A 15,775-nucleotide genomic window follows, 5' to 3' on the forward strand; every position below is an offset into this window, starting at 1 on the left:
GTATTTGTTCACCATTTATTTGGATTGGTGTCTAAGAAAAACAGATATTTAAAAAATCTAATTTGCGATTATCTGTTCTATGCAGAATTTATCACAGTAATAAGTGAACATTTAGATATTCTCTGGATATCCGTCTGTGTGTGCTTCATGTTGTTTTTAGGAAAAATAATGAATGCTTCTGCGTTGTCTCACACCTGCAGCATATTTGAACTACAAAATAAACAATTAAATTAAATGATGATGACGTGGAAGTCTCTCTCCAACATCACGCCACCAGGTCTCTCCCCATTCACGGCATCACCATAGCAACCGGCGATTCCTCTTTACGAAGTCTCCACGGTTACCAACCTCCTCTCATTCATAACCGTTGCCGCAGCAACGGGCCCTGTGTCATTGATGGAATCTCGCTATTGCCGCGGCAACCAGGCCACCAGTGAAACATATAGGGTACCCTTTTGATTGATCTCCACTCTTTCCCCCTGTAATACGCCATGAATATTCTGACCAGACACTGTATCACACATGGTACAGAGTTTAAGGAGTAAGCTGATAAAGTCGTCCTCATTTGTTTGCAGTAAAACCTCTCCACGCATATATATGCATTCACACGCAGGCGGTTACCGGGCTTGATGCCGTCTGAGACGGTGTACATCTGCTGGATCCTGCATTAAAACAGGAGTAGCGTAGGAATCCTCTCGCATCTCGTTCGTGCTGAATCTAGGTCATTCTGATATGCAGTCGACCTCTACATTATTCAATGCTGTACACTCAGGCTGGTGCATCTGGGAATATGGTGCATTTGTGCTGTTTGTGAGGGTGTTTGTTTAGGGAGTGCGACAGGGATCTGGTATCAGATATCTCGTTTTCGGAGCCAGAGTTTGTAAAGTAGGTCTCATGTATGCATCACGGAAACCGGAATATATTTGTTTGTTAGCTTCTCATCTCTTCCTTCTGTAAGAAGGGTTTGATCTGATCTGGACTAGCTACGGGCTGCTGAGAGTCCATTTTCAGCTATGGGAAGATGTTGAGATACATGGATATTACATAATTCCTTGATATTCTTTCTTGACCTGCCTTTCTGCTTATCATCGTTCTAGGAGTTGCTAAGTAAAGCATCACTATCACTGTTTAGGGCTAAGAATCTGGGATTAAAGGGACAGTTCGCCCAAGAATGAAAATTCACCATCATGAAATCACCCTCTTGTTATTTCAAACCTGTATGACTTTATTCCGCAGAACACAAAAGAAGATATTTTGAAGAATGTTGGTTACCGAACAACGGCGGTACCCATTCACTTCTATTGTATGGACTAGTGTTAATTTCATTGACGAAAATAGTGACGAAAAATATTTGTCAACGACTATTTTCTAACGAAGAAGACGATGACGAGACGAAACGTAAGGCCATTAACGACAATTTAAGCCCTATTCACACAGGATTAGTATCACCTGGGGACCTCCAGTCATTTGTAATAATAGCAGAGGTTGTCTGTGATCTTAATCCCGCATGAATCAGCCATTTCTGTTATTTGTAAAGAAAAAATTCCTCCGCAAATTACCTACCATATTTCGGCAAAAACAGTGGTCCGCTGATAATATGAGTCCAGTGCGAAATGCCGTCTTTGTCATTTGGCGGGCTCCTATATACTTTTTCAAGGTTTATCCATTATTTGCGAGTAATGGAGGCTGTGTAAAAGTGTTTTGATATTATTTCGGGTGCTGCGTCATATTCATACCTGCTAATACTGCCGTTTTGTCCGGGAGTGTCTCCCTTTCCGTTTTTTCTCTGGTGAAACCGTACAGATGCCGACAGGTACGGTCATATCGTTATACACAACTATATACACAAACTATACGCAAAGCCTTGCCATCATATCTGGCCGTGGTGTAAAGTATTGGAGTAAATGTAATTAGTTACTCTACTTAAGTATCTTTTTGGCTACTTTGTAGTTGTACTGAGTATTAAAGATATTTACTCTCTACTTGACACATTTTTGAACAAGTATAGACTTATGCAATAACAAATTATATTTTGCCAGCACCTAACTTAATATGCGGCAGTTTATTTCTGCGTAAGAAGAAGCAAAGTTGCCACCTGTAAATGGCAACTTTGCTTCTTCTGACGCAGAAATAAATTGAAGGTACTATATCTTGTGCATTTTTCCCCTTACTTTCAAAAAACTTGTCAATGGCTTCTTTATGCGAATGCGGGGACATTATCAGGGTATTGACATCGCTGGTGTTTTACGTGGGAAGAGGACATGACTGCAGCCGGCAATAAGGCCAAAACCAGCATGTCCTGTGAAAAATGCCTTTGACTTGTAATTTTCTACTTAACATTATTCTTTTATTTATCCGTTATACTGAAGAGATCTTCTTGAATATTGCTTTCCTTATAAGCACTTGAGCTTTACTGTGAGACTTGGGTGTTTGTAATAGACGTAGGCTATGGTGTCGACCTTGATTTGATGCAATTTGAGGTGTTCAGCTTGATGCGATTGCTCTCCTCACGAATCAACAGTTTATTTTTCACTTACATGTCTGGCTGCTTGAGCATCCAGTATGAGTAAAATACTCAAGTACTGTTAAAATCAGATACTCTAAGAGTTTTACTCAAGTCGTTTTGGAATTTGTGAGTTGTTACTTGTAATGGAGTAATTTTTACTGCAAGGTATCTGTACTTTTACCCAAGTATGTTTTCAGGTACTCTATACACAAACAACACAAAAAAGTCTGTAAATTTGAGTAAAATCACAGGCTTTTCTTATCCCGTGCGAATGCGCCACATGAAAAACAGATGTGGGGAGGTAATTTCTAAATCACACAAGGTCCCCATGTAATACTAATCCCGTGCAAAAGGGTTTAAAACCACATAAGCATAGGATATTGTTGACGAAAAATGATGAGACTTAAATGTAGTTATAAAATAAAAGCTTACCCAAACACTCCTTTTAGTCTTTGTCGAAAAAATTAGAAGTAAAATATTACAGATTTTGGTGCGAGCCTCTGAGTCTACTGTACGAGCATTCATGTTTGCGGTCGCTAGATAACAGGAGTTCAGATCCCCAAACAGGGATGAAAGGTTAAAAAAATATACGTTCTCCTTCACGGTCAGTCTCGTTGTGTCCGGGAAAATGGCAATATTTTGCGGGCATCAGGAAGATGCTAGAAAACTTGCGGGAGAACTTAAGGGGGAAGTTGGATCGGCCTACGCACTTATCAAACCTCTGTGGAAATACTTCTTAGATAAGGCTAGATGAAGTTGAATAAACTATGCACATGGTTTGACATTCTATTGATTTGTGCATATTGTTAAAATAAATACTAATAATGAAATATAAAAACAAATTTCTCAAACTACACCAATCACTGTGATTATAATATTTAAGCAAAATGACAATTTTGATCGTTTTAACCTTTATACAGCATGACGAAAATGTGATGAAAAGTTTGTATTAACTTAATGAGACAGAAATGCATAGTCTTTTAGTCGACTAAACTTGACTAAACTAAAACAGGACATGAATGACTAAATAAGATAGAAATTAAAGAAGTAAATTTGTCATGGGACTAAAATTAAAAATAGTGGACAAAATGGAAACAAAACCAATGCGAGTCAATGGGTACCGCCATTCGGTGAAATGGCGAGGATTAGTATAACAGAATTTTCATTTTTGGGTGAGCTATCCCTTTAACAGCCAATAACCCTGATTGCTTAACTTAACGTTAAACTAATTCTTATCCATTGGATGGTGGATAAAAAATTCTAACCACCAACCATGTTTCTAACCACACCCAAGAAACCTTCTATAAACTACCCAGCTAAGCCTAGCAACAGCATACTAAAGCCCTGGCAACCATCTAGAAAAATGGCGGTAAGTTTTGGCATTAGTTTGTTCCTGCTGTTCTCAACACAGCTGATGGTCATTCCCTCTCCCTCCTCACATCCTTTCTGTTCCTTGTTACCAAGCAGCCATGTTCCCCTGCACCCTTGTGTTCTACCTTCAACTCTGCCTAAGAGAGAAAGAGAGAGGTTTTCTACCTGTGTGAATATTGTACCATTGCCATCAATTCCATTATTATTATTGCTCTGCAGTCATTTAGAGAAAGACATCCTTCCCTTCACCTCCATATGGGCCTTAACCACACACACACTAAAGCACAATTTCACAAACACTAACACACTTATCCTAACATCTACACACACATACAGGCTTCACTTAAAGTGCATCTATTCCTGAAACACGCTTTTAACCTAGTGTCCGGTCTGTGCAACAATTACGTTAACCGATGTTTTTTCCTGGACACATTTTCAAAAAAGATTTCATACTCATAAAAACACATACACAGTCACACGCGTTCATTTTTAACTAGAGATATTTTGGGCGCTTTTTAATAGCCATATTAGCAGAAAGACAGGAAATGATGCGGAGAAGAGAGTTAGAACAGGTTCGGAATAGGCAAGCCATGACTGTTAATCATCCAAAAGGAAAGAAAAGTCATGAATGAAATCTCCCTATCAGAGCAATGTGAAAAGCTTCTTTCATTTTTCACCAGGGAAACAGACCAGGGTACTCTCGCTTGTCTCTTCTAAAGTTCCGGAGGAGAACCACGCTTGCCACAACTGTCAAAGTATCAAAGTCTGCAATTGATATAGATTTCAACATGAATGGTAGTCTTAGCTTTACTAGTCGCATTCATTTTTATAGCTTTATATTCCTGCTGTGTGTTATCATTTGCCTTGTTTGGCACTATTTTTCTTTCTTAAGAGACGCTAATGAGAATCATCTGAAACTGAGTTGTTTCTACAGTACAAAATCATGAGATTTTACACTTTTTATAGAAATCAACCAATAAATGACATGTTTCAATGTGCACTTCACCTATAAATTAGGGTGAATCATACATGCCATTTTTCCGAGGCACATCCAGTGAAGGATTTCAGCTGCTTCCTCCGGAAGTTGCATTCGTCGATCGCATCCATCATCGAGATTTTCTCAATTCAGTAAAAGAAAAACTTTTAAAATGAACTTCTCTTTAGATGTAATCCTTGCAGTTTCATTCCTACCTTGAAATGTAACGGTTACTTCTCTGAAATAAAACCTGAAATAATAAACCTCGATGACGTATGCGATCGACAAATGCGACCTCTGGAGGACGCTGCTGAAATCTTGGGCAGGACGTGTCCCGGAAAAATGGTACGTATGGTCACACTACTTTAAATGAAATATAACAGTTCACTATATTGTGTCTCCACATTTTTGTTGGATGTCACCTGCATGAACACCGCGGCTTAATGTTAGAGCTTTTCGTTAAATGCTTAATACACAAATGCTAAAAAAAAACTGATGCTTAATAATGCTTACACACACACGGGCATACACACAAAAAAAGCACAAAATACACTATCGCCCTTGGTGCACATTACTGTTTAAACTGTCATCCTCCTCATTGCATTAAAATGAGTGGATATATATGCAGACAGATTGAGATGGGTAAATAGATAGAATTATAAAGAATGACAAGCGTTGTCTTCTCTGGCCTTCAGCAGTTCTCTCTTATTACATAACATCGCTATGGAAACAGCTGCGCATGGCAGCACTAAGGTGTGTCCAGAAGCTGAGAAATTCTGAAGTCATGCTCTGGTGTTATTCTGGTGTTATGCTCTCTTATCTATCTCTCACTTCTCCTCAATCTTTTCCTCTCTGCCTCTATTTGCTGTATGTGCCAGGAGTGAAGTCAGAGATTGGCACAAAGCATGCAGCCAATAGCCAGCGCAGTCACGACTCAGGAATCTGCCAAGTAAGAGCTGTACATTGGCAACACACACACAAGCAGTGGCAATGTTAGTATAGACTGTACGAAAGAATTAATAACGTTCTTGGTTAAAAATTAAAGTACTAATAAATATTAGACATTTACTGTAAGAAAAGTAAATTTCTTTATAGTCAATTGGTAACCTACTGTAGCAATATTGGAGATAAATATTGAACTTAAAATATTACAAATATTACATATTGATACATAATTTATATTGATACGGTTATAATATAAGAATTTATTTTAGATTTCATTTCTAAAATATAAGTATTAATTTATATTATTATTTTATTGTATATTTATTGTAATAAATGACATTCACACCACTTAACAGTTACTGATTCGTTGCGGAGTTCTACTGGAAGTTAAGTTTGCATAACATAATGTTTGACAATGTCTATAAGACAATGTAATATTTGAAATAAAAAATTATAAAACCATGTTTTTTATTGTACATTCCAAGTAATATCAGTCAAACTGCAGTTGGGTTGTTTTGATTAAATATTAATACAAATACAGTTACACTAAGTTGTCTGTTTTGCAAATAAACTCTTCAGCTGTTTTTATTTTAATTTACAGACGCTATCAGACTCAAGCTTGAATAAAACTACATCATCTCAAATACCAATGTGAAATAGTTCATAGTGATGTTATTTCAGGATAAGCTCTAGATTGCCACCGTGAGAGATGACCTCACTGTGACCAGTAACAAACTCCACTCACGGCTGTCATGAGAGTAGGTCGTTCTGCCATCACGCTTCATTGACGTCTTGATGTCAAATCTGTGATGTGAAACTAAAATGTACAACTCGAGTTTCTGAGAAGATGGATAGGCTCACGGGAGAAAACTGCAGGCCTTAACCAACAATCTTAATAATTTTTTTTTTTTTAATTTAGAGTGTGTACATCATAAAAGACTACAGAGCAACACTTCCTCTGGTAATGCTTCTTTATGGATCTCAGACTGAACAACGCTACAACAACCTGCTTTCAGCGAGTAAAGGTGTCTATGAGTCTGACTGTAAATATAAATCAAAGCGGTAGGAAGCAGCAAGAAAAAAGATGCATTTTATCATCAAAGCGAAGCTCTTTTTCTCTGACGCACACATACACACACCACTGTGAAAGCCAGCTGATGCTTACAAATGTGTCCAATGTGCTCACGCAGCAGTCAACGGTGAGTAAAAATGGGTGTATTGAAGATGTAGTTAATGATTAGCCATGTTTGCAGCTGCGCGTGTGTGGATCTGCTGTGTCTAAAAGCAGAGCTGCTTGATTGATCATCCGCAGTAGTGAAAAGCAGGTTACTGCAGCAGCTAACGAAAACACACACACACACACACACACTAACAAACACATCTTTTGCCCCGGCTCTCTTTGCTCCTGTATGTTCTTCCCTCCCCCATTCGCACCAGTTTTTCCTTGCACATATAGCCACCATGCTGTTTCCCTCCTCGTTTTTTTTACCACGGTTCTCTTCACATATAACCGCATGGATTTGGATGCCTACCAGACTTTCGAAATGCCATCCAAACATTTGAATTCTGTCACTGTTTATTCACCCTTTGAACAATGTCGACTCTTCCTTGCAATGAAAGGTTACTGTCACATTTTGCTTCATCCATTGAAAAAGAAAATAACATGACGCTAGACCAGCCTGATGATGCGTAAACGATGTCAGAATTACATCAGGTAGACCTTGATTGCTGTTTGACCAACATTCTGTTCTGGTGAACAATACAGGTATGCTTAACCAAATAATTGTGTATTTGCTGGGATTTTCACTTTCATAAGCTGTTCACTCTGTTCTCCTCTCTGTTCTTCAAGCACAATCCACCAGCAACACTTCTTTCCACATCAACACCCTCTCTCTCTCTCATTTTCCAATACTCCAAAGCCCAAGGGAATAGATTAATGGAGTCACATGACCCTGCCTTCTTTAGCACTGCAATACTACAACACCCCCAACACACACCTTACTCTCTCTCTCTCTCTCTCTCTCTCTCTCTCTCTCTTCTCTCTGCGAGGTGACATTTCAGATGTGGCCTGATGGTTGCTCCCTACAGTGCTGCTGTGATCTGCCCTGTGTCTGAGAATTCACTCTAAAATGTGTGTATGTATGTGTGTGTGTGGGTGTGGGTGTGTGAGTGTGTATGTGCTCATTAAAGTACGAGGGAGCCTGTTGTCCAACCAGACCTCTGCTGTGTGAACAGCTTTGCTTTACACTAAGCGTTTCAGAGGGTGTGTGCCTTACTTTGGGTGTAAACGTTCATTTTCAGATTTTATATTTTCTCTTAAATATTTAAATGCATGTACAGTATGTTCTTATAAATACAAAATTAATATGCACAGACATTTATTATGTATTAACCATCTTTTATTCTGGATGTGATTAATCGTTTGACAGCCCTATAATAAACAAATGGACATGTTAATATTGAGATGTCATTTTCTATATTATGAGAAAAGTAGACCTCAGTGTCATACAAGCCAATGCGTGACACTGTTCACCTGGGTCAGTTATAAAAAGGCAATACACCACAAATATCTGACTCCAGAATACATCAAATGGCAAATTATAATGATGTATTTCTGAAAGCTGTGTATAATTTGTTGAATTGATGCATAAACGCTTAACAGCTACAGGTATCTTAGTCTGTGTGGTATGTAAAAAGAACATGTCACCAGTGTTTGTGTGTGTTTGTAAAACTCACCCTGTGAGCACCACTACAAAGTCCATCACGTTCCAGCCGTTTCTCAGGTAGGAGCCCTTGTGAAAGGCGAATCCTAGCGCCAGAATCTTAATGCCCGACTCAAAACAGAAAATAGCAATGAAATATGGCTCCGTGTCGTCCTACCGGAGAGAGGAAAGCAAAAATGAGATCATTAGTGAGGACAAATTTAGAGGCAGTTCTTGTGTTTTTTTTTTTCGAAATATCTGATAAAGTATCTCTAAAATATCTCTAAAGTTTGGATTGACAACTGTGTTTACAAACAGTTGTGACTTTGTAATTGCCTCTATGGATGCTCTACATAATTTTAAGATTAATATGATTTTAATATGATATGATATCATCATTGTAAATGTGTTTCTGAAGCTCAAATGATAGAGCAACTAAAAAGTTTAGGGTTTGATTCCCAGGAAACAAACATACCGACAAAATCTAGACCTTGAACGCACAAAAAAGTGTCTGCAAAAGGCATAAATGTTGATGTAATCGACCTGTGTATTTAGCATTCCAAACAGGATAGCAATAGAAAAATTAACTCAGGTTTGTGCATGTGTGAAGTGTTTGCATCTGGGTCAAATATGACCCCATCAAAATAAATTTAAAAAGTGATTTTATGTCCATTGAAAGCACGTTAAATGTAAGTCAAATGTCTACTTTATGGTTTCATCTACGTTTTTGGAGAATAAAACGTCAAAATTTGGTTGAAATAATGTTACATTGTCATTCAGGTAATATGTCATAAATTGATTTTTGTTGTTAATATGCCTGACAAGATTGTTACATTGATTGACATAAATGATATGATATAAACAATGTAATGTGTTTCTGTAGCTCAAATGACGGAGAAAATATCTTCTTTTAATCAGAGAAAATTTAAGATATTTAAATTTTTTGCTCAGAAAACCAAAAATCCACTTAAATTAAACAGAAAACTTAAAAAAATAAGAACAACTTAAATCAGTATTACACTTATTGTTTTTAATATTGAACCCTTTTTCATATTTGACACATATACACTATAAAGCTGCTTTGAACCAATATATACATTGCGAAAAACGCTATGCAAATAAATTTGAATATACTATGCTTGTATTTTTGTGCATTCAAGTATGAGTGGAAGCACAAACCTATTTACACATGTGTGCAAATAAACACTAATAGATAAACAGTGAAGTGTGTGTGAAGTGTGTTTGCATGTGTTGCGCATTACCAATCGTTCTGACAGTGGAGTCTTGTCTCCGTCTGGCAAGTGTTGCTCAAGAGCCAGTACAATGCAGTTGGCAATGATGGTGGTCAAAATCATCCACTCAAACGGAGTGAGAGTTGAAGTTAAGGCCCAAAACACACCGAATTTATCAAACATTGTACATTTCTATTTTAACAACATTTACTGTAATATTACACTCACAATACACTACATCGTCAAAATGTATCAGAAAAACATCACAATACAACATAAAAAATAGTAATCAGCAGTGGCAATCAATTATAAAAGTTTTAGTTATAAATTATAAAAACAAACAATGCACAAAAATGCAGTCTGCTTGCAGGGGTTTAGATAAGCCATGTGCATTCATGCGTAAGTGATACAGAGCTGTAGGGCTGGGCTCACACGTATACATACAAAACAAAACACAAACACACACTCACACACGCATAGAGGGCTGCAGGGCTATATTAAACAGATGAGTGCAGACAGATTCAGCCTGCCTGTAATAGAGCACTTATTATACAGTTGCTGTGTGTCTCTTTACCAGCTGCCACTAACAGTGATACACATACACAGCTCTTGTCAGAACTGCTTATGTCATGCTTGTGACATATACACACACACAATCACACAGAAACATACACTCAGTTTGATTTAACTACACACTTAAACATTTACTAATAGTTCTCATTCAGTGCAATCATAAAATTAGCATCATATATTATACTTAAAAGACTGTGAATAAAGTATTACAGACATATTTTGACACTTAAGTCAGACTAAGAAGGGTGCATTAGATAACAAAAATCAACCCTTTTGAACAAAAAGAGCTACAGGAAAACCAGCCTAAAGTTTTAGCTGAAATTATCTAAATTAAGGTGGTCCTCGCAGCCTGGCAAAGCTGGTGTTCAGGTGGTTGAACCTTGGTGTGTCACCAGGTCCACCAGCCTGCCCAGTTTACCAATTTAACCAGCTAAACCCCTCTGTAACGCTAAGGAAAACGTACAGAGCGTTTTTTAGCGTCAGGGAACGAAGGTCCACAGACTGCAAAGGCTCAAAGGGATAGCTCTTCAGAGCTCTCAACACCGTAGGAAGATCCCATACAGGGTTAGTGGAGGGGCGAGGAGGACAGAGCCGCCTGGACCCTTTGAAGAAATGAATAACGAGGTTGTTCCTTCCCACCGTTTGGCCTGCTATAGGGACATGGGAAACCGAAGTGGCTGCCACATAGACTTTGAGTGTGGAAGGGGAACGACCCTTTTCCAACAGCTCCAGCAGGAAGGACAGTATGATATGTCCCAAGATTCTGGGTCTGAATGCTCTTTTATAGTCGGCGGATGGCGTCAGGGAAAAGACCGGAACTGCTGGATTGCAAAGACGCTGAGCAGGAGGTCGAATCCACTGCAGATGCTTTTCTACGGCGAAGCAATCAGTTTTCCTGAAGGGGAAAGATCTGAGGACACAGCGGCGATGTGTCTGCTTATATAGCTATAAGCACCCACCCCACTTTGGCGGGCTCCATCGTCATGGGTCCGTGCAGCTTCGATACATTATAAGAAAAAGTAGTTTACCCACAGTACGAGTGAAGTATGGATAGGGAACCAAGTGGCATCTCGGAACCAGAGGATCACGTCTTTCGAAACCAACGTAAATATTATTAGCTAAAAAGGGGGTTAAAATAATTGCCTACAACAAGCCACACCTTTACTTCTTGCTTCTTGATTCCTTCTGCACTGTATAAACAAAAACATGGATCCTGAATGACCTCTCTCTGTCTCTCCATCATATCTAACTCCAATTCTGTTGAAGGTAAATCAAACATTTTGCAAAAGCAGACGTTAATGTTCATTTGCGAGGTCATATTATGTATAATTCCTTGGACGCACTTTCTCGTTCTTATCTATAGTGTTTCACCAACAAACAGCTAGCTCTGAGCTAACATGGCTAGCAGTAAAGTGCATGCTGGGAGACTTAAAGAGGTATCCATGGCAACCGCTCGAGCGCTGAAGTGAGCATGTGCAGGGTGGCTGTTCTGAGGAACGAAATGTGGAGCATTTGCGAAAACCTTTCACGGCATAAACCACGGTTGGAAACTATCGTTTTCCAGGGTTTTCTCACGCTTGTTCTGTTTCTGTATGTGTTTGGCTGTCTACCTGCAAATAGCGTGGCTGCACGACGCTTATGGTACATTCCTGAAAAATAATAATGAGTTGGAGTGGTAAAGCTGTCTGCAGCTCATAATGTGCCCTTAATAATTCACAGCTCAATTTTAAGACTTGGATAGAGAGGGAGAGAGACAACAGGGGCAATCGAGAGAAAGCCAGCGAGAATAAAAAGAGAACAAAAACGAATGTAGATGTATTTAAATGAGCAGGAAAAGAGAGATGGGATACAATCGCAAAGCTAGAGAGAGAGAGAGAGAGAGAGAGAGAGAGAGAGAGAGAGAGAGAGAGAGAGAAAGAGAGAGAGAGAGAGAGAGAGAGAGAGAGAGCGAGCGAGCGAGCTGTGAAATGGAGAGTTGGCCAGCATCTGAGACAGTCTACTGCGTTGCTCTATCAGCAGTTTAAACATGTATTAGACTAATAAGAGGTAGTGATGGTGCCAGTTTCTTTTCTTTCAGCCTCTTTCGCTTTAATTAAAAAGCCTATGCACCGGACGGCCAAAGATATACAGTGTATCCGGACACAAAGTTTTTGGTGCAAGGCCCATTTTTTTCAGATTAAATTGCAGTAGGTTCCTAAGAATAACAAGATTTTTGATTATTTATGCAATTTTATTATTAGTCGGCCAGTGACACTACTGTCCCTAAAGTATAGCTCAGTATAGACATGCAAGGATTGTAAGTTCCCTGACGTCAGTAACCTCTTCCCCTCTTGTTCTCTAGATCTCTCTCTGCCCGTTATTACAACCTTCCCATGAGCACCTCTCTTCTTGTCCCCCAGCATGCACTCTTTGCTCAAACCCCCCCCCCACCCCCAGACTCTCTCACAGATTGCATTATCAAGGATCAGCATATTGATGCTTGACTGCTCACAACTAAAAACTGCATATTACATTATTAGAGGACAGTCAAGAAAGTGATATGAAACCGGATGAGAGTTGAATCGTATCACAACCAAGACAAACTCAACCTGGCCAACGGTTTCTGTCTCAAACCAGCAGCAGCCGCGAACAGTGAATGCATCTGTGCGCCAATGTTTATTCAGAAAAACCAAATGTCCTGTGTGAGAACAGCTGAATTGACCTTCAGGTTGGCTTTTGTTAGTAGTGACAAGAACTAAAAGCCTAGGTGCATGCGTTTAATGCCGGCGTCTTTGGCTTTTTCGTTTAGAGTGGTTTATGCACTTTGGATTTAAGCTGACAGCGTGCTTCAGGGCGAAACGGAGCTGATGAGACGAGCACATTTCAAACGAAATAAAACAAACAACACTTTCTCTCCCTTCGAAATAAATGACAAAATACACAAGACTCAGCAAGGGCTCTCGACAACGGTGGGCTCTGTGCACGCTCTCTGTCTATCTCCCCCATTTCTTCATTGGCACACCACGCACCTTCCTGTCTCCATCCTTTGCGTCTTCCTCTCCGACTGCTCTGATTTTCCTGCAGAGAGACCTGAATCGAGCGGGTGTGTGATCCATCATGCTAAAAAGCCTTCAGTTATGAATTCCCCCTCCTGTTCTATACGCTACACTAAAAATAGATACATGACAGATTCAGGAGTCTGCTGCTTTCTTCCCTGAAACCCATTTCTTTCTCTCCGTTCCTCCCTTGTTCCATTTTTATTCTTTATTAATATTAAAATCTTCCGTATCCTTTATAGGTCTAACAGAATCACGCTCATCTTCACCAGATCTTCTTCATTTGTCCGCTGCTGTTGCAATCACTCTCTCTCGTCTACACTAAGATCATCTCTATCGCTTCCTTCCTCCATCATGGATGCCTTTAATGGTTTTCATTGCGGTAAAGCTTGTGTTAGCCACTAAGCAGACTGGTGGTTGCTAGCAGTGCACACATGAGGGCTGTTTTACTGATGCAATATGTAGAAAGATCCTGAATCTGCAGCCAGAGCAACTTTACATTTAATATCGAATGTCTGCTCTATTACATCTAAACCGTGTTAAATAATGCCCTAGATTGCATTGCTGAGAAATGGTAAAATACTCTGACTGACATTAGCCGATGAAATGCTTCCATTATTCTGTATTAAATGGTCATTGATATCAGTTACAGATTAAATTGATTAAGGTTAACTCCAATTATAAATCTAGGTAACCTACAGCAGTGGTCCACAAACTGGGGAGGCCCCAAGACGGATCAAGGGGGGGCCACAGATTTGTGGAATTTTATAAAATATAGAAATCTAGCATAACTTTTATGCAATCAAACATCAGAAAAATAAGCCCACCAACCAAAAGAACTGACGTTCCAGCACTGTATATGTTTTTGGTTAAATTCAAATTTTGTGTTTAAGATTATAACTCTTTATGTGGGGGTCTGCAAAGCGATTCACCCTTCACAAAGGGGGACTTACAACGAAAAAGTTTGAGAGACACTTGCATACAGTACCTCTAATGCAGGAGCTCAGTGTCTAAAACACATGTTGGTGACCATCGATGCTGGTCTTCAGACCATCTGAATACCAGCGCTATACAGTACTACCATCCAAGCAATCAAAACACATGAGAAATGCTGGAGGTATGAGATAAATTGCTGCCAGAGAGAAACAACAGCATATACGATCCACCTGTGAGATTGGAAACATATCTGCTCACTACAGCTGATCACATTGATCTGTTCTGACCAAAGCCGTGTTTGTGTAATATTGATGTAGATTGTCTAGGGAATCCTCGACACACATTGAGTTTCAACCACAAATTCAAATCATTCAAATCACCCCGCTAAAGCCCAGATCTGCGTGACTATAATGTAACACCTTCTAAGTATCACCTGCGCTCTTTTTAAAAATACCTGCTGGAAATGAAGTCACAGATGACTGAATTAATCTTATTTTAGACAAATAAAAATGTAGTTGTACTTCTAAGTCAAACGTTTATACTGTGTTGTAGATATATATCTCTTCTCTTTAAAAGGGCTCAATTATACTAATATTTGTGCGGTTCAGCGCAGATTTTTAACCTTTTTAACTGAATCTCCTTTTTTTCTCTTCTTTATATTTTTCCAGCATCTCTTACATAACTGGTTAGTCAACATTTTCATTGTGTGAGATTTGTGCTGTATGTGCGTGTGAATGGATATTTATTTTTTTCGGAGATGGGGGCTAGCTGTCACACATTTTAGTCTCCCTTCCGACAGTTCTATTTTTAGTTTTATTAATATTTAAAACTAGCTTTTATTTTTATTTTTTTATGTAAATTTTAGTTACATTTTTATCTATTTGTTATATGCTTTTGACATTATATATATATATATATATATATATATATATATTTAATTGCTATGTAGAATTCATTTATTTTAGTTTCTTTTTCGTTTCTTTTTAAGATTTTAGTGCCTTAAACTTATTTCAGCTCAGACAAAATTAAAATTATATCATTTTTAGCACAATTTCTTTCGTTTACATAAACAAAAACGTTTCAAAGTTTTAATTTAAGTAAACTAAATTCATCTTGCTTTAGTGTAGTAGCAGTAGTTTGAGACCAAAGGTGAGATGAATCCGACAAATCCTCATTTGAAGACATTCAGACACACTTACTTGTAAAACATGTAAAAGAAAATGCTTATATAAGTTTCTGGGTCTTCTAGTGGTTTCTAATAGTATAATGTAAAGTATAACAGGTTTTTGTTTTATGGTAATTTATGATAATTATAACTATCAAGTTGTTTTAAATAAAAACAATAAAAGTCCCAATTTAGATACAGTATGTGTGTGAATGTGTGTCTGTGATCTATACGACATGATGGGGAGTGTGTTTTGCAGGAGGTTTTGTATCTCCCTTCCATAGATGTCCATTCATCATTTTGGTCAAAACAGCCTTCACCCCATGCTCATATT

At 38.5% G+C, this 15,775-nt stretch overlaps 1 protein-coding gene across 15 annotated transcripts in view; it reads right to left on the reverse strand.

The window, feature by feature from the left end:
- cacna1ab (calcium channel, voltage-dependent, P/Q type, alpha 1A subunit, b) overlaps positions 1 to 15,775 on the reverse strand; it is a 103,292-nt gene that overhangs the window by 54,221 nt on the left and 33,296 nt on the right. For all 15 annotated transcript variants that reach the window (XM_056734606.1, XM_056734604.1, XM_056734609.1 and 12 more), the window contains 2 exons: positions 9,763 to 9,868; positions 8,535 to 8,674 (listed from right to left, as the gene is read on the reverse strand). In XM_056734606.1, coding sequence (XP_056590584.1) covers positions 8,535 to 8,674; positions 9,763 to 9,868 — 246 coding nt within the window. The remainder of the gene's footprint in view (positions 1 to 8,534; positions 8,675 to 9,762; positions 9,869 to 15,775) is intronic.

This window comes from Triplophysa dalaica, chromosome 21 (genome assembly GCF_015846415.1).
Source record: "Triplophysa dalaica isolate WHDGS20190420 chromosome 21, ASM1584641v1, whole genome shotgun sequence".
Taxonomy (NCBI): Eukaryota; Metazoa; Chordata; class Actinopteri; order Cypriniformes; family Nemacheilidae; genus Triplophysa; species Triplophysa dalaica.